Genomic DNA, 20,122 nt, shown 5'->3' with positions numbered 1-20,122 from the left:
CACACATGGAGAAAGAGAGATAGAATGAATGATAGATGGATGGATGGAAAGATAAATAGATGTATGGAAAATTGATAGATAGGGGAGGTTGTGACGTAATATTTAATTTACAGGTGACATGATCGAAGGATGAATTCTCAAAGATGCAAACCAGTCGATAGAGTGACCTTATGCCTTAGATTATTATCCACGGCTCTCGTTAGAATTACAGCGTATTGCTATTCTTTCCATTATTAGAATACGACACTAGGTCAGGCTTCACGCCCGGGGAGTGTAGAGGAACGTTACATAATGAATAACTGTCCACGGTCAGTCTTTGTTGTTTTGTTTTGTTCTGGCTTCTTAACACTAGGTGACCGCTCTTTCATTTTTTTTTTGTGTGTGTAAATTGAAATAATAACATCAAATTGATTCTATAACCATGGACAAAGCTAGGACCTGTGAAAAGAGTTGATAGGTTGTAGTGAGCCGTTGGCTGATTAAATTTTCATCTATTTTCAGAAAAAACAACAACGTCCTTTGAAATTCTCTTTAGAGAGCATTAACACCCCTCCCCCGAAAAACAACAACAACACAAACACACAAGAGGATAGGTGAAGTTATTTTTAACGGCAAGAGAAAATAGATGTGGCATTATGAGATTATAAAAATTGATAGTGTCCGCGGGACGCGTTCACACTGGCAAGTTTTTCTCACCTGCGTACGACGGTCGTCGCTCCATAGTCACTGATGGCCGTCGCTCTGCTGCGCGTAATTCGGGCTGCTCGAGCATGTTGGGGTCTGGCATGGTGGACACTGGAGGTGGGAATGTGAAACCTCCGATGCGCTCCCTTGGGATAGGAGCCGGTGGCAGCGTGAAGGGGACAGTCTTTAAGCTGGAAGGATGGAAAAAAAAAGAGAGAATGAATGAGCGAGAAAAGGGGAGAGGGAGAGAACGGGAAAGGAAGAACGCAAGAGATTGGCACAAAAAATATTCCCATACTATCATCTTAGTGCGTATTTGCACTGGGCGTGGCATAGTGGATAAGACACTTCACTTTCAGTCAAAGGTCTCGAGTTCGAATCCCGTCAAGTGCTTACATCCTTACACCATGTCCTTTTCGACCCAGGTGTGTAAATGGGTAACTGGCAAAGTCGAGGTAATGGTCATAGCGGGGCCCTCTATGAGAGCACTGTAAACACTGAAGAGGCTACTATGGATAAAGAAGACCATGCTATTTTCATTTTTTTTTGTCATTATATCACTAAAATACAACACCAAACGATACACTTTTTGACAAGGTTTGAGAAATGCTCAGTACGGGTTATCATTGTTATCATCATCATCATAATAAATGTGCTGCACTTTTTACTATTCCTAAGAGCATACTTCGATGTTCCCCCTTTTTTTTCAATCAATCGGCGATCATCTATCAATTATTCTTTGTTATTCGGATCTCAAATATAATCATTACACAATCTGCCTCAATGCAGCCCATTGATTCTACCACCAATTCATGCATGTCGTTCTCGTAGTGAATGCACGTATAAACAAACGCAGTGTTTAGATTGGAGAGCCTCGTATAGCTTACATCACGAGCTGACATTTCGAATGGTGCATGCGGGCCTGAAAAAGCTATAATTTGATCGAATTTCTCTCCCTCCTTTGTGCTTCCAATAAAGAAAAAACACCGCAGAATATCGCTGCTTCCCACAATCTTGAAGCAGAAAATTGGTAATTCGCTCGACAATATGGCAAGAATCAATAGGGCGGGGAAGAATTTACAAACACGGGAATGCCTGTCGGCTGTACAAATGATAACTTGATAGATAGGTAGACAAACAGATAGATAGATAGATGGATAGATAGACTGATGGTGATATGGCTATGGAAACATATAAATGTTTATATATTATATATATACATATTATAGGTAGGGAGATAGAAAGAGAACGAAAAAGCGAGAGACATATAGAGGAAAAGGGAGGAGGAGCTGTTCAAAGGTTGGTCAACCCTATTATACTTGCTCTATTTTTATTCTGTGCCACTTCATGCCCTACTCCCGTTGTTGGATAATCGCGATAGGTGTTTAACATAGGATTATGACAGGAATATATGTATATATATATATATATATATGTATATATATATATATATATAAATTCAGAACTCGACACTAACTTTTTTTTTTAATCTGGTTACCCGTTTGGTCCACTTAAATCTTTCATCTTGAAAATTTTGTGGTCCCATAATAAAAAGAAATAACGATCCACTTTGAATCTCAATTGCCCGATCGCACCACCAAGAGACACCCTTTTTGGAAATTTAGTAGCCAGATGTCAATTTCTTATTGGCTCCATGCAAGCCAACGAGCCACCGCTAATGCCGAGTCCTGTATACACTGCCCATGTGCCATGTCATCTTAACCCGTGTGCCATGTGCCATGGTGCCATGGTGTCATGGTGCCGTGGTGTCATGGTGCCGTGGTGCCATGGTGCCGTGGTGCCATGGTGCCATGTGCCATGTGCCATGGTGCAAACCCCCTGTGTGCCACATTATTCTGAGACAGCAATGTAGTGGTGCTTTGGGAAAACATTCTGTTTTTCAAATCTATGGATGTAATTTTTTATAGATTTTTGTCACCCTAGACATGTAAGGAGCAAAGATGCAGAGAAAATGCCACGCTTTGTTTTCGATGTAAATTGTGTGACAAATAATCTATGATTGCTTTTCTTTCAAAAAACCATTAGCTACTCTATTGTAGAGGCATGACTTTTGCACACAAAACAGTGATAGAAACTTAGAATTCCCTTGTATATGGAGCAAGAAACACCCCTTTATAGTCAATCACCACATAAAATGCAAGCTACAGGTGGCAGAAATAGAATTGGGAGAAACGCTCTCATTGTACTGCGGCATTTGGCGATTTATGGATCGGTTTGGGCGAGTTTGTGCGTTTGAGCAGAATATGCGAAGTTATCACGTCGACTGGGTCAGGCGTGGGAACGTGGCACATAAAGAGTTAAGCATCAAAGAGTGTTTCATGGAATATAGAATTTAGGACATACAAACACCTAAGCCGCCAAGCGGAAATGACGAGATTTATGGATACCTATACGAAATAACCAACATCGCAAGATTAAGCCGTGGGAAGTGGGTTACGAGAGAGCATTTTGATAAGGAAATGGGGAGAATGGATTTTTGATGAACAAAAAATCCAGTGTTGATGAGAGGCAGTAATTGTTGCCGTTTGCCTTGCTCCCTAATACACTTTGATGGGTACAAATGGAAAGGTGGGGGGGGGGGGAACACACAGCTGCAATTTCCTTTTTTTCGTTCTTCTTATATTCTAAAGGATATAGTGTTACATTACATCTCCGTCGAGCTGTTCTGCCGGCCTGGTATGTATGTGGCTGTAACCTTTTCGCTGAGTTTTAATCAATTTACTCCGAGTAGAACTTCAAACGGACTTCCGAATCAATTTGGCAGCGATTGGGAGCAGTCGCCGGTGACACCGGCAAGGGTGCGAAGAGATATGATACCGCCCGGGGCATGGACTGGCAAAGTAACGGTAGAAGTCACGTGAACATCTCTTTCTATCTCCCTCTCTTTCTCCTACAATCTCTCCCCCCCCCCCCCATCACTCAGTCTTTTTTTTTCTCGTTTTCTCTTCCGCTCTCTCTCTCTAACTCTCACTCTATTAAAGTTCGACAGGTGTCAGCAATTTCAAGAAATGAGAAAAAAAAAAACCTGCCAGAAAAGAAGCATATGCCAATTTCTATTTAAAAAAAATCATGTAAAATGTACAAAGAAAAATAAATAAGTACGTAAATAGATAAACTGATTAATTAATTGATAAAAATGAATAAACAAAGAAATAAATAAGTAAATAAATGAATGAAAAATGTAATGTATGAATAGGTCATATATATATATATATATATATATACATATATTATATATATATATATGGAAAGGGGGGTTACCCACATACTACATACACACATAGAGGGATAGAAAGGAACAAAGAAGTGAAGTCATAATGAGAGGATTATGTAAGCATTCAAAATAGGTACATAGATGAATAACCTCACAGAGAATAAGAAGAGTGTGCATTCCTTTTATGATTTCAGCAAGAAGTCTATGATATTGCTATTCCATCCTCCTTGTATAGCTGCTGGCTATATTTGTGCTGTTGCTTATTTGTATGAAAACAGCAACAACAACAACAAAAGAAATCGACAGAAGAATGCAAGAGCAAACTAGTATCCCCACATCGAGTTCTTGCTCGTTTCACGGAGATTGATTCGAGCGTGGCAGAAACGCGTTCTTTGATCGATATCCATACAATGACATTGAATCGATGACGCGGGCACGGAGACGGACTTTAACAACATTAAAGGCCTCGGCACACCGAGGACGGTAAAGTAAACGGTAAGGGTTTTTTTGTTGTTGTTGTTGTTGTTGTTTTGTTTTGTTTTTTTTTTTTTTTTTTTTGCTATGGTGCGCCAAAAGGAAAAATGTCCCGTTCTGTTACATTATCACTTTCCCGCGAGTGGAATGATATTGTTACAAAATAAATCTTTAGTAGGTGAGTTTGTTGCTCTTGATTTTGACATAAGAATAAAATTTTGCGTGATTTTGTACCAAATTATTGATTTCTTAAAACAAAATTAGACATGGTTCCTTTTGGCGCACCATATAAAAAAACCCCGGACAGTTGCCGTTTCCATGCTCGGTGTGTCGACGCCTTAACAAGGGGAATGGGGGAAGGCGGAGCGGGGGTAACTAGATTGGAGAGAGAAACCATTCTTCTAAGGACGCAAACAAAGAGTGGAACTGTGATACAGCACAATAGATAGAAAAATTAGTTCCGGCTCAGCGAGGGACCTTTTTTTTTTTCCTTTGCATTATGCAGGAGCAGTGCGCGGAAGCGACAAGACGAGCATGATATCGTCGGGAATCGTGCGATATCGACACCTGTTCGATATTGACTCAGAACCAGAAGGAAATGTGGGGAGAAAAAAAGGCAAGAGAGAATGGCGATGAATAACACATCGAGGTACACTCGGCGGTGTTGTTTTCGCGTTCCTCGGAAGGTTATTTGGTCGATAGCGGTATGGACTGATGGGGAGCCGGCAGAAAATATGAGGCGATGGTATTTTGGAAGCTGACGACGGTGGCGTGACCAAAGAAGGGAATGCGGGCTGACGACAGACAATCTAAAACGGGCAACCCCTTTCACATACGAAATCAGATGATATCATCAACTCTAAAACTAACTTTTCATGACCTCCCAGAATGAATAAACCTTACTGACTCGTCCTTATCGGCGCGCAGTGTCATTGTATAATAACTATTACCATTATTATTATTATTATTTGAGGGGCTATCTTTCAAAGAATACCATGGCCCGGGATATAGTACGCCAGTGACTATAATCTTGATGAATACTTTATTGATCATTCGCCATCTTCCTTCGATGGCATTTATATCCGCTTTAAGACCGTATTGGGCAACTATAAAGGAGTGTGGTTCTGATTGCACTGGGAGTATGGAAAGCTCTTAGGAGCTGCGTTCACACTGCCTACTGGCGGCGCTGTGCGGGATCTCCAGCTATATTCTACGGCGTTAAGTGCTTCAAGAACAAGGCATTGTTCCCTATACGTGTATTTTCATTGCCAGTCAAGACGGCATTCATGTCAACAATGTGGACAAAATTGTACTGACTCGCCCATGAGTGGAGACTACCCTTCCCCTCCCCCCCCCCCCCTGCATCCTGGGTTTACAATAGACTGTTTTATTGATGTAGGCACCTTTTCAAATGTTTATTTTGGATGTGCATTTTTCCTTTGAGGATTCCGAACGAGCACTTTCCATTTCGAATTAATCTATTACTGACAGATAAAAGATTCAAGACGCGGAATCATGTTTACATGCATTTATCATGGATGTGTTCGGCATGCATATTATCTAGAGCGAGCTCTCCAGTCGATAGAAACGGTCTTTGCCATATTATGGTTATGAGAAACATCGGAGCATGACGGCAATATTATAGTCTAGACCTATACACAAATTCAGTGGATTATAGGATGCGTATCAGCTCTCTCTCTCTCTCACACACACACAAACACACGCACACACGCACACACACTCAAGGCTTATGCGTTTCTGATTTGAAAACGGTTCATGAGCCCATTACATGGTGAGGCCACCACTGGTTTATAAGCGGTATATTCTCTTGATAGCGATGTTCGGTGATTCAGAAATGCGCGATTACTGAAATACAACATTTATAAACCGCATGATAATGATACGCGAGGCCTACGTGCATTGAATGCATTCTCCACCGGGTGATTCCATGGATGAACCTTTGCCGCCGACTATAGGGTGATAATCACCGAGGCGCGTTCAGACACGCCATTATAGATTTCTCCTAGTTTTATTTGCGAGAGATGTTATTCTGGGCATGAAGACAAATGAGAAATTGATAAAATGATCCGGTAAAACAGACAGAACACCGGATAAGCAAAGATTGGCAATCCATTAGCAGTTGAAATACTCAAGGACGGGTGTGATGATTCCACTGTTTGGACGCGAAAAGAATCAACAGGGTTTCCAGTAAATAGGTCGGACCTGATTTAAGCCATTTTAGCACTCGACCTAAAATACATCTATGATAAGGTGGCATTTTGTTTTTTGCCAAGGGTGTGGTGTATTCAGGAATGAATAAAGTCCTTTTAAAGTGGAATTAATTTACTGGACAAAGAGGACGCCCGTGTGCTGTAAAGAATGCTAACTAGAGGGCAATATTCTAATCAATTAGCAGCAGGAGGCCTCAAAGTATACCAGTAGATGTAAACAGGGCAAGATTTGGAGTGGTGTGTGTAAATCTACGGTAGATATAGACATAGCGTGTCTGCCAGTTGTGTTTACTTGTCTGGAAGGGTGCACATCACGAGACCGACTGTCCACGAGTCATACAGCCCACGAATCATACAGCCCGTGAGTCATACAGCCCACGAGCTATACAGCTCACGAGTCATACAGCCCATGAGTTCAACACTAAGCAAACAAGGCCCGCGAGACCGACACATTAAGCCCCGTGCTGTATCTGTCGAACTCGTAGGCTGTTTTTACCTAGTGTCGAACTCATGGGCTTTATTTGCCTAGTGTCGAACTCATGGGCTGTATGATTCGTGAGCTGTATGACGCATGGACCTGTTTTCAATGTCGAACTCGTGGGCTGTATGACTCGTGGTTGTCGGCCTCGTGAGATGACCCCGTCTGAAAGACTGTGTCGACATAGCTCATATCTTTTGAGAATACATTGTTTATCCCACTGTAATTCTTGCCATTAGCATGGTCTTTTTTTCTCTATTATTTTTTGTTAAAAGTTGATAACAACGTATTAGAGTTTGCTCCCTAATGTGTTTAATTTGGTCCCTAATAGGTCAGTGTAACTTCCATTCACATTAAATAGTCTTTTGATAATACCTCGCATCTGGCACTGAGAGGTTGGTACGTGTATTTCGTATCAAAGGTAGCAATGTATGAACGGTTCCTGCAAAATGATGTCACATCAGTAGCGATGTAAATGACTAGTGACTAATGACTCATGACTAATGACTAATTACTAATGACTAGTATTCATGGCGGCATAATGGGGTGGCAGTAGGTGCGGGCGAGAATAGAAGCTAGCATTATATTCTATGACTACAGGGATGACAGCAACACAGAGACACAGACACAGACACAGACACAGACACATACACATACACATACACAGACACAGGCACAGACACAGACACAGACACATACACATACACAGACACAGACACAGACACAGACACAGACACAGACACAGACACAGACACAGACACAGACACAGCACAGACACAGACACACAGGCACAGACACAGGCACAGACACAGGCACAGAGGATACACAGACACACACAGCCCGCGCATGATGTGAAATTTCAATTTCCGATGTGGATGAAGTGGACGGGAGGGAACGGCACCCGAATAATCTCCCCCCAAAAAGAAACAAACAATCAACTGAACAAACAATCAATCTAACAAACACGTGAACGAAACTACGCAATAAAACAATCAACATAAAACCTTTCTCGGGATTAAGATTGGAACTGATGCTGAAATATTACTCGTCAAAATTACAAGTTCGTTGATCCGCGCTAAATCATTACGCGTCGTTCATTCCGCCAAAATATAGCTCATAATCATTATACTTCATGCGTGCTTATGGCACTTAGCACCCCCCCCCCCCCCCAAAAAAAAAAAAGAAAAATTAAGGCAGCAAAGGCTTTTATGCATTATTCTATATGCTTCAGTCAATGAAGGACAAATGGAAATGTGAAGAGAAAACTCGAGGAAGAAAAAAAAATCCCCCATAGCCACTGATATCGATTTAACACTCAATTGCGCAATTGAATTGGCCATCATACCTAAAGCACTTCTCTCAATTGCATTAATATTACATTGATTTCATCACATCGATTATAATGCCTGTCTCCGCAGCTCTCCTTGAAAGATAAAATTTCTCATTGATTATACACGTGGTTGGCACGGGAAAAAAAAATATATATATACATCCAGACTATCAGAAATGCAGGGTCATTACATTTTAGGTCATGGGACATCGCAAGGCAGCATGAAATATACATAGACCGAATCCGGTGGCAATGGGCCATTGATACACTGCGGAGTTGATCTTGCAGCGGACGCAGACACTTGTACAGTTCCCCCTTTTGCGCCTACGCACGGAACCTCCCACTCTCCCATCAGCATATTAGAAAAACAAAATGCTGTCACCACGTCCTTGCCCCTGTCGTATGGCTTATCTCCAGCTGATGGCCATGGTTTTCATGAAGAAAACATGAAGGTTAATACTGATGATTACCACGATTTAGATGAACTTATATTTTACGTCCTATTCAATTCTTCAACTTAAGTCTTCTCTTTCATAGTTTTCTTCCTAATCTTTTCTTTCATCTTCTCCTTACCTTATCCTCATCTCCTTACCTTATCTCCTTACCTCTCCTTATCGTACTACAGCTGTAACGAGACATTGATGATACAGAAATAGAAACTGCAAGTAATGACAATGACGTAATTGAACTCTGCATTTCATTTAACATACAAACCTGACAGGCGGAGTGACCAAGCTTTTCCCGTCGATCTGAACGGCCGGTGCGGGAGGTTTCTGCATACCGCCCAGTCTCTCGTAGCGCATGCGCGAACCGCACTTCCGCCTGTACACTCGATAAAGGAGAAAGGCGAGTCCAGCCAACACCACGGCCCCGCATAGCGATCCAACAATGATGCCCGCCACCGGGACTGTATTCAAAATAGAGGGAGAGACAAGACAGAAGTGCTAAAATCAAAATGTATAAAACAAATAACGCACAAAACCCTTTCTTTTCTTTTCTATTAAAATTGTATATGACTGCTTTATTCTGGCTGACCAAGCCACCTTATTTGTTCACCTGTGCCTCGTTTACCTAAACGTATTTGTGTCGGCAGTGATATTGTACATGTGTCTCATTTTATGTTGCTAAGGAACGAAAAACATTCGGTAACTTCAGGGGTTGTTAACCACCCATGAAGCACCATGTACGAAAACGTAAAACGTCCCATAAAAGTTGTACGTTTTAGACGACAAACGATGATAACAAAGCGATTTCTAAACAACATTTGCTTTCGCTAAATTACTTTGCCTACGCCAGCGTGTCGGACATTTTCCGACCGTTATGCCCGCATACTGACGTCACCAGGGTAATAATGGTAATCTTACGACCATTTGAGAACGCGTGTTTGCGATCATGTTTGGGATTGAAGAGGCATACGGATAGTGTGGAACGAAGATTTGAATGTGTAATTGAACACAGTACCTGAAGAGCAAAACAGCTGAAATACCAAGAGGTGATGAAGCTTACGTAAATGCGCGCAAAACAGAGAATTATGCGACTTTCCCGTGTCAGACGTGGATTGATGTGCCATTTCGAGAAGAAATCTTCCTCGTCGCGAATAATATTGCCTTGTTTACGAAGGTGAAACGCAGAAAAGGTTATCGTCGCTGATTCCTTCCTATTCATGTTCTCAATTTCTGCTCACACATCCATTTTGCGCTCTTTCTTTGCCAACAAAACATAAGTTTTCAGACTGTCTTTAATAAGACACTAATGCTATACTCGTAATGATATCACTTTTCTTCTCAGTCTGCCGATCTTGTACGTTTCTTACTGTTGAGCTCATTTTTCATTCCTTTGCCAGGTTTCCACTCGATCATGCTCTCTCTGCTGTTTTCTTATTTTATTTTTGTTTACTTCCGGACGGGAAGGCATCAGGAGGGAGAAGTGTAATCCGAGCCTAGCAATTGTGGTCTTTAGGTGCATTCATCAAAAGTGTGGGCCGTAACTCCGTTCGGTTAGCCACAAAGACGAGATGCTACTTGGAAGGTATCCCAGGTCGCGCCAGCTCCGCGGGTGGGAAAGGAAAAGTGATATGATTTTGCGGTTGTTTTTGGGGAAAAAAAGATGTGCTTCAGGAAGTCTATTCAGGGAAGAAGAAAGAGAGAGTGAGAGAGAGAGAGAGAGAGAGAGAGAGAGTGACAGAAAAAAAAAACAGACACAGAGAGATGGAAAGAGAAAGAGAGAAAGAGACACGAGAGAAGGAGTCATTTAACCTCCTCGCATTTCAGACATGCCGACCGTAAACGTCGCTTCGAGGACAGATTTTCTCGGAATTTGCGGCGGATCATGTCCGTGCTACGATTACTGCTTCATGCGATTTTTTGAGAACATAGGATCAGTCATTTAGAGTCCACTCAAACAGAAAAAACCACGTACAATGTCAGTGATAGGATGCTTGAGTACAAGCGGACACTGAACTTCGCCTGAATACAAACTCAGCAAACACAACTACAGTATCACCTCGATTATGCGGTCACGTCGGGACCGACGGGCGTCCGGATAATCGACCTGGCCGGATAAGAGAGATACGATGTATGCTCGAGTACAGCGCTTTATACCACGTCATGTTATAGGGGTATATGCACATCATGTTTCATACTTCAGGAATTGATGCGGAAATATAACGAAATATAAGTAAAATGTTCCCTTGTATATCGTTAGTCTGATTAATAGTCACCGACAATGAGATCGATATTGCGACTCGTCGAATACGGCAACAGCATTGTACTTTTAACTATACTGCTGTGCACTCGGTGCCAGTGACAAGCGCGGCACCAGTCTCTAAAATTAGTCTCCCGAACTTCCCTAAAAGTTACAATCCGGTGCGAAGATGTCCCGAGATGTAATCTCACGATAATGGTTGAAAGTGTGAGATTTGGTACTGGAAATACATAAAAATATTACCAAAAAAAGTATCAGCTAGTGGACGTCCGGATAACAGAGAATCCGGATAATTGATGTCCGGATAATTGAGGTCCTACTGTACATACAACGAAAGTAAATGTACTCCTTTAGGAAAGCTCGCTCAGGAGGATGGGTAAATGCTTTTTGACACAGGTGGTACGTTGTATTATTCGACATTTTCGATTCATGATGATTACTAATATTTACTATAGTAAATATTATAATTATAATAATGATTGCTAATATTTTAATTTTGTATATCTCATACATACTTTCAGGGAAAGAAACAAAAGGCATGCCTTGGTCAGACAGAATACACACGCACACACACACACGCACACACACATACACATATGTTCGTATTATATTCAGACAATGTTTGCTTTTAATTTCAATTCTTTTGAGTGCCTACAACTAGTTGTTATTTGCAACAAGTGAATGTCTCGTTTGGATTAGAAAGTGACATTTGATTCATTTCGTCTGTCTGTTTTGTCAATTGGGCGACGCACATTCGCAAATTATCTGGCCAGACACCAATATTGCTATCGGCGTCAACATCATGCCAGGCTGTTCCACCGACATTCATCAATTCTAAAATAAGTTACCACAGACCTAACTCTTTATGTCTTTCTCTCTCTGATTCCGTTCATATATATATATATATATATATATATATATATATATACTGCAGTATTATATATACCTTTATCTACCGATTATGATATGTGTGTGTGTGCATTACAGATTACGATCGTGAGCATGTTCTGAGAGAGAGAGAGAGAGAGAGAGAGAGAGAGAAAGAGACATAGCAAGAAATGAATGGGAGATTTGAGGTATTTTATTTTCAGGAGGTATATATAGCGATGTTGTATCTATTTTACTTATAGTATATCATATTGAATATTCTTCTTTCTACTGCACTAAACTAAATTACACCATTTCACGAACATCCCGTGGTACCCTTTCACTGGTCACATGAAGATAAAAGTTAAATCAATGACACACTGGTGAGTGTAAGTTATAATTGTTGAAAAAGAAATAGTTATTTGTTCTCTGTATATATATATATATACACTACTCAAAAAAAGTTAAGGACCACTTTTTAATGTGTGTATACAATTTTCAAACCGGGTGTTGTATTTCTAGAAATACCCGAACATGGCTGTCTTGAATCTCCTCAAACACCCTGTAACAATTTCACACATGGGTGGTTTCAGTTGTTGCATGATGTCTCTCGCATTATTGCATATCCTGAAAAGTGGGCCCATTGTGAAGTGGTACAAATGTGTACAAATGTGTACGTTTTAAAAAGTGGTCCTTAACTTTTTTTGAGTAGTATATATATATATATATATATATATATATATATACTCCTACGAAGGGTAGAACGAATACAGCTTCATATGACGATAATTACGTTTCAAGCAAAACCATTTTGAGATGAAGGTAAACAACTACCTAATAGTTCTGAGATATTCTATTTATTATTCAATTACGATAATGAGTTTTCAGGCTGTGTGTTTGTTTCTTTATTCTTTTGTTTCTTTCGGAGGTTTGCATTTGCAAACGAACTCGCCACGTACGTCAATGACATTGTCTGTCACGAAATATTGTAGTTTGACACAAACTTAATCACGTGATCTTCTGTCGAGGCACAGCCTGTTACTTTAGCTCGGGACATGCGTAAAACTTTCAGATTCAAAGTGGGAAATGAAAACACCAATAGCGTGCTTTGTAATCAATTAGCGAATTTGCTGACGTGAATTCTCGATTTGATAGCAAAGCACAAATGGTTGACAAATTCCTAATCTCCCAACTCAGGCTGGAAGAGAAAACTAAGTTCTTTACTCCCTCTCTCTCACTCTCTCTCTCTTTATATAAAAGAGTCTGAAAATGGTTCTACGTACATTCATGCGTAAATGTCCATTAACTAAGAGTTAGTAACATTCAATCGTAACTACCTATCATGGTCATGTGCATATTATATTACCGCTTATATATTGACATTTGCAATTAACAGACATTCAGTACAGAGATAAAGACGTTAAATGGCAGAGCTAGATTGCGATTGCACTTTTTGTGGTCAAGGACGCAAAAAGTTTTTTTTTTTTGGAGATGGTTCTGTAGTAATCAACATGATCAACACGCCATAGGCAAGAAATGTCTTTGAATGGTACAAAATAAGCATGAACTTATTAATTTAAAAAGGTAGCAGTTTGAATAAGTAGGAAATTGCGAAATATTTTCTTAACACATGCGTTATATAAGTAAGATACTTTCTTCGCCAATATTTGTTGTGGTTATTTTTTCTTATTTTGTTTCCCTTCGGTATTTTGTATCATTCTTTGAAATTAGTACACTGCGGTGACCATGCGCGCAAAGCAAAATTGATCCAAACCGGGTATCAATTTCTGTGGCTGCACGTGTAAAATCTGATGTGAGGTGAAAAACTTATGTTTTAAAAAGTTGTGTTTTAAAAGAAAAATGGGTTTAAATCTAAACGACGCCCAACCTGGATCTTTTAATGTGAAAAGGGTGTATTATTCAAACGCTTGTCCGATTCCAATCATCACTTTGTATGTTCCTTTGAGAAAAACCCTGAAAGTATAGTTCGAACCGAATTGAATTGAAAACACTGTGCGAATCAGCTTAAATTCATGGTAATATAGACTGAGTTTATTTCATTAATATATCAAATGAATCTTTCGATTGCCACCACAAGTAAGTTTGTGGCACGCGCGTTTATATGAATAATACTATTGATAATCAAAATACATGAATGTGGAAAACATTGTATCTTTACAAATAATTTTTTAAGTACGAATTGTTATCAAAATTGAAACTCGGTCATACCACGTATAACGATAAGCTTACATGATCATGGGTAAAATAAGACAAACCAAATTATTGACTTCAGCTGCACTGATTTGTGAACTTCTCTGCCTCTGAGTTTTGACCAATACGATCTAAGAAAATTAATACAAAATACAAGACATCTTTCGCGCAGAACTGTTTTATGTTATGCTTATCCTTTGCATTGTATTTTATTCCCTTGCTGTCCCGTATTACCTACAGAGATAACGAATGTCTGAAATCATTGAACTTTTTTAGGACTGTTCGGAACTGGTTCTCAAAATGAGCATGTTACAGTCTTTGCTTGAATTCTCGGTTGACTCTGCATACCTACTGTAACATTAAGGGGAATAATTGCCCCTTCGCACCAAAAACTGAAATAAGAGAGTCTCCTTGAAAGGAAGTAATGTATGTAGATTGTTTGTTCATGCAAGTATTAATCCGATAAGGGGAGACCCTGAGCTGGCCTAGAAACGTGGAAGGAAGTTAGCGGCTCATGGCAGTAAGAGGAAAGGGGGGGGGGGGGGCGCATGGGGAGGCAGGACAGAATTATCATTTAGAGCAAAACTAGTATCATGATAGGTCGCAGTACATGTTGTAAGTTTAGCTTATTGCTTATGATGCTTATGGGGCTTATCTACGCATGGTCACTTGCAGTTGAGACTCTGTTCGAAGTCAAGAAATTGAATTACACCTAAGAGGAGTTGAGGGGCTATTCTGTAGACCTTTTTGTTCCTTCAACAAAAGTGGTAGGATACAACGATTCAAGTCAGGCAATTTCTATCGTTTGTCGTCGTTTGAAGTGGGGTTGTAATTATGTACATCATCATTAGTGGAACTGGTAAGCGCTGGTGAAAGATAATATTCTGGGGGCCTTGATTATCTTGCTTTGACAACCAAAAGACATCATATTTATCATAATGGCTTGAATGTTCAACGGCTGTGTGTCTTTAGTTAGCTATGATTTTGAACTCTTACGTATTTGTGATGACTTTCCGGAGCGATTCCATTTTTCCCCAATGCATCATAATCTATATATCAAGGGCTTTCATAAATCATATTCCTTTTCGGTTTAATTGTGGTTTATATTCAGACTTAGATTCACAAAAGACTGATTTCAAGTCTCTGCTTATTGTCTTCTACTAGACAAAGACACTACATTGTCAGCATGCAGATGATGATTGTTATATTAATTTGATTTATGCGTAGATCAGTTTTTTTCTTTTGCTGGCTCTATACATTGATGACTGTTCCAGAGAACGACAGGGTTTTGGAATGCTAAGCCAATCAAGGACTAAATACTTTACTCCGCTCCGTAGGGAAATGAAGAAAATGACAGGCAAATTTCTGCACACATGTCAAAATGTACTGCTAAGAGGATGGATAACGAATTCTACGAGAGGAGACACGATCGGGCTGGGGCCCATGGAAAGCGATGCTCAGTGGATCCACAACGGCGTGAGGAGCACGGGCAAAATTAGCCATGCATTATTCAGCCAGTCACGAGTGTACAGACTCCTGCCGCATGTATCTCGCGCTGGCAATGTGCGCCAAGACACCCAAGCTGCTATGTCGTCCGAAACAACACGTGGATTTAACTTCTTTATCATGAAATCAATATTTCATAGTCATCCGCGGTTACCATGATTGCGCAGATTTTTACATGAAGATGAATATCATTTCATAAATTCTAACACAAAAATATGAGCCTGCACATAATCTGACTTGATAAGTGATTTATATAGTCAAGCATCAGCAGGCCCATTGTTTGTCAGAAGTAATAATAATGTATATGAAAGTATAACTTTAACGAAAATTGGTATCCGCTTAAATTGCTTGTGCAACGATTAAAGCGATGTAAGGTAAAAACTGACTTAATGAGGACAGCATATAGTGATTGTTGAAACTGCACAATGTCCACTCAATTACCTCGTATTGTACACCTTCTCTGCTTTTTAACTGTACAATGTCACACAATTTATACAGTGTTCGATAACAGCGTCCTCCAAAATGGCCTCACTTTCCACGTCGTTGCCCTAGAGTCCACCGCAATAAATGCAGAACTAGCGAGGACAAGCTGATTTTCATGGGGGAGAAGCTACGAACAACAGCTACACCTTCCCAATCATTTCCCGCAGTATTCTCCCCCCCCCCCCCACCTCCCATTTCCCCATCACCCCTTCAGCTTGTTAAAAAAAAGAAAAAAAAAAGAGATGAAAAGTCTTTCGGGGACATTTTGATTGTCTTGAAAATGAGATGTTACGTCGAATGATGTTCGGCAAGGCGACAAGACATGGGTCTATATTGGCGATTATAATCTCAGCCAGAGCGAGAGACGCCGGCGCTCTGAAATGAACACGGTTAACTCATACAGAGACACGGTCTCATGAATCCGTTCCTACTGCACCAGATAATCCGGCCTATCCGGAGTGATAGGGTTAAAGCCACTCGCGCGCTTCTCGGCTGTGAGCCCAAGGCGCGACGACTTTGACAGTGCCTTCACTTCGAGTGTTGTCTAAACAAGCATACATTTCCTTGCTTGCATTTCTTTTCCAATATGAGTTCGACAGGGACTTTGGCCGTATGACACTTGTGAGGATGTTTTCCGTGGCCCAGTTTCCACGAGAGTTAGAAAAAAGAGCTACAAAATTATACAAACTAAAAGATGTAAAAAAAAGAAAACTTCTTCCACATCTTTGTTATAGCTAGTGTCTTCGTTGATGTGTGTGTGTGTGTGTGTTTGAGTGTGTGTGTGTCTATTTCCTTTTTCTTGCTTCGTGTGAAATTATATCTATTTAAATATATCTTATGAATACAGTGCTTCTACACCCATGTATATGAATCGACGCATACACTAAACTGATCATGATTGTATCAGAGTAAGAAACAACAAGAAGACTGCAGGGAGCAAAGATGAATCCCCATCACAGATAATCTGATGCCACCTCCCCCAAAACCACTACCCCGGGAGTGATTTTTGCAAAGGCAGACATCAACAGAATCACGGCGGCTAAACTCGGGTCAGTGAGCATTTCAATCTGATTCATTATATGCTGCCCCAGGAATATCTAAATCTCTCACTCATACATAAGTAATGCTAACCACATTTCCACGACCGTATTGCTGTCTCAATGAAGAATATGCGGGAATAATTTCTTTTCCACGCACGGGCCAGACTCCCAACGTCATTGCAAATGCATTCACGTTTCAATTACATATTATCGTGTGGCCCTGTCATCCCGTCTTATTATTTTTCCCCCTCTGTACACGGTGCCCCAGTCTTATTATTTTCTTTTCCTCTTCCATACAGGAAAGAGCATCAATTTCTCATTCACAAACCCATGAATGGGCACGATATTGTCCTTAACTAGATAAACAAAGCTCCCATTCGACGCCAATCATATTGCAATCAAGAATAAAAAAATAAGAATGTATAGTAACAAGAAAGACTAATTTTCGTGAACTAGATTCCACATGGCCAAAATGAGATGGAGAATTACTATAAAAGGAATACCTGGCAAGGGAGATGCGACACAGCTAGTACCTGATTGTCATCACAGGAATCGAATCGACAGCACCCCCCCCCCCCCGCACTTCCCACTTTGACGATCTTCTGGATTAATACAGATACCATAGAAAACCTTCCCCCCTCTCTCTCTCTATCTATCTATCTATTATATCTATCTATCTATCTATCTATCTATCTATCTATCTATCTATCCATCTATCTATAAATCTATTTATTCATCTATCTATCTATCCATCTCTTGCTCCAATGCGCTTGACGCCTCAAGATTGCTCTATGGTACGCTCCTCCCAGAACCTCATACCAGGATTTCTACACAGCAGTCACGCGGAATGAAAGTGATTTTTAACATTTGCTCGATGAGCATCAACGATGAAATAATGGTGTCCTGTGTAAAAGAAGCCATCTTATAACTATCGGTTGTCGAGAAAAAAAAAATGTCTGGGTCTCTGACAGCTCAGATTTTGTTGTTTTGTCTTTCGAATTTCACGAATTTGGTTAAAGCAAACTTGCTTCATACGATTGTACGGCATCCACCTTGCCAACGCTGCACACTTGCTCTTGCTGTTTACCATGTTTGATGGCGTTCATGGGTTTCAAGAATTCATCTGGATGATGCATAGCGCCAGTGAGTGGTAAAAACGCATTTCACTTCTGGTGAGCAGGGAAGAGGGATGGGGAGAGGAATTAAGAACCGCATGAATTCCTCAAAACCTAGCAAATGGGAGATGAGTGGGGTAGATGTGAGCATTTACTCTTCGTCGTGTTATTGAAGTGCGACTCAAAATAGGAAAATTCTTCTACAGGATGAACGTTCCATAATGTAAATACTCGGTCTCAGAGAAAGCCACTTCAGAGAAGTGTAAACTCGGTAACGGAACTTGCCATTGGCCTCGGCAAAGGGTGTCATCGGCGGACAAAATGAGCAGCTTCTCAAAAAAAAAAACCAACCTACTAAAACATTCTATCTACGTCCGTAATCTACGTTCAAAGTCAGAGAATGTCCTCTCAGAAGTAAGTGTGAAATCCAAGACATTTGGGGATCATCGTGGAATAGTCTCCCCTTTTAAACATTAGATGTATTATAGAGTTTGACCAACTCAAATATGTGTTAAAAACTCGATCTTTTTTCATAATTGCTGATTTCGTGTGATTTTTGTCTTCATATACACGCATATAGGATCTATGAAAAATCGTAAATCGTATACCTACGCGTTTCTAAGAACTGAATATTATTATAATCACAGATGGGTGGCAGTGCCATCAGGAAATGATTGTCAATAGCGCATTTATGTTGTATATATATATATATATATATATATATATATATATATATACATATATATATACATATATACATTAGAAAAAAAAGTGAGCAAGCCAAGGCGGGAGAACGGCTCTTTTTTTTGTCCTCGGTCAAAGCCATTCTTTCCACATTCAACTTATTTGCAAACCAGAATCTCTTGGAAGCTTTCATGAAAGTTCACGAACCGCACCTGCTAGGATAAACAGCAGAGCAGAGAGGAATATTTTGAATAAGATGCCTCACAATCGTTGGGATGAAAAGGTGACGGAGGGGGGGGGGGGATCTTAGAATTATGGAGTATGAATGGTGCATTTAGTGATGCGTCTGGACAAAACAGAATATGGGAGATAGGGAGACAAAAAGCAACGAAAGCAAAAGATGCCGTCTGCTGAAAGAATCACGGCTCTTTGTCCACCGCGCACTCTCTTAATATGAATCGGCATTTATCAATAAACATACCGGTGCAGCAATGGCCTGGGCATAGCTATAAGTTCTGAATGCATCGGCTATTGTTGGTCTTTTTTCCTCTTATTCAAGCGCAGGTCAAGTCAGATTCGACTGCAGCTTTTGATGTAAGAAGAAAAAAGAAATGGAAAAAGGAGACACTGTCTTCTTCAGATAGTCTGACGATTTTTCGACTTACATCTGAGGTGGATAGCCATTACTCTATGTCACAGGCTAGTTCTATGTCCGTTAGTTATACGAGTTTTCCCCCTTGCTAAGTGAAGAATCACGTCGTCCAACTCCGGCCTCCATCGCTTGAGAGTGGTTACCGTTTTTGCATTATTCTCCCTGTGTTTCCGAGTCCTTTCTTCATAACCCGTATGATATATTCGCCGATGAAAGCTGATTATTATACATTTATCTCTCCTTCATTTATGTCAAAGTCCATAAAATGACTTAAGCCTTTCTCACTATACTGCCTAACAGTGATTGCACCATTACAATAGCGGCGTCTGCAACTTGCATTTTTTATACGATTGTTCTTGTTTAATTAGCGTTTGCCGTTCTTTCTCTTTGATTTGCCTAGTCGAGAGGCGTTTTCCCCCTTATATTGTA

General features: G+C 40.3%; 1 protein-coding gene across 1 annotated transcript in view; it reads right to left on the bottom strand.

The window, feature by feature from the left end:
- The window catches only part of LOC139728848 (synaptotagmin-15-like), a 37,694-nt gene extending 19,316 nt beyond the window's left edge, over positions 1 to 18,378 (bottom strand). Inside the window, exons 1-3 of the mRNA XM_071639788.1 lie at positions 18,286 to 18,378; positions 9,147 to 9,376; positions 680 to 875 (exon numbers count right to left, since the gene is read on the bottom strand). Of these exons, the coding sequence (XP_071495889.1) occupies positions 680 to 875; positions 9,147 to 9,376; positions 18,286 to 18,378 (519 nt within the window). The remainder of the gene's footprint in view (positions 1 to 679; positions 876 to 9,146; positions 9,377 to 18,285) is intronic.
- Positions 18,379 to 20,122: the final 1,744 nt, after the last annotated feature.

Source organism: Diadema antillarum, unplaced genomic scaffold, assembly GCF_040938485.1.
Source record: "Diadema antillarum isolate AM-2024a unplaced genomic scaffold, OU_Dant_1.0 seq00000203_RagTag, whole genome shotgun sequence".
Lineage (NCBI taxonomy): Eukaryota > Metazoa > Echinodermata > Echinoidea > Diadematoida > Diadematidae > Diadema > Diadema antillarum.
Note: the sequence above shows the minus strand (reverse complement) of the source record. Positions and strands in the feature narration are given on the sequence as shown.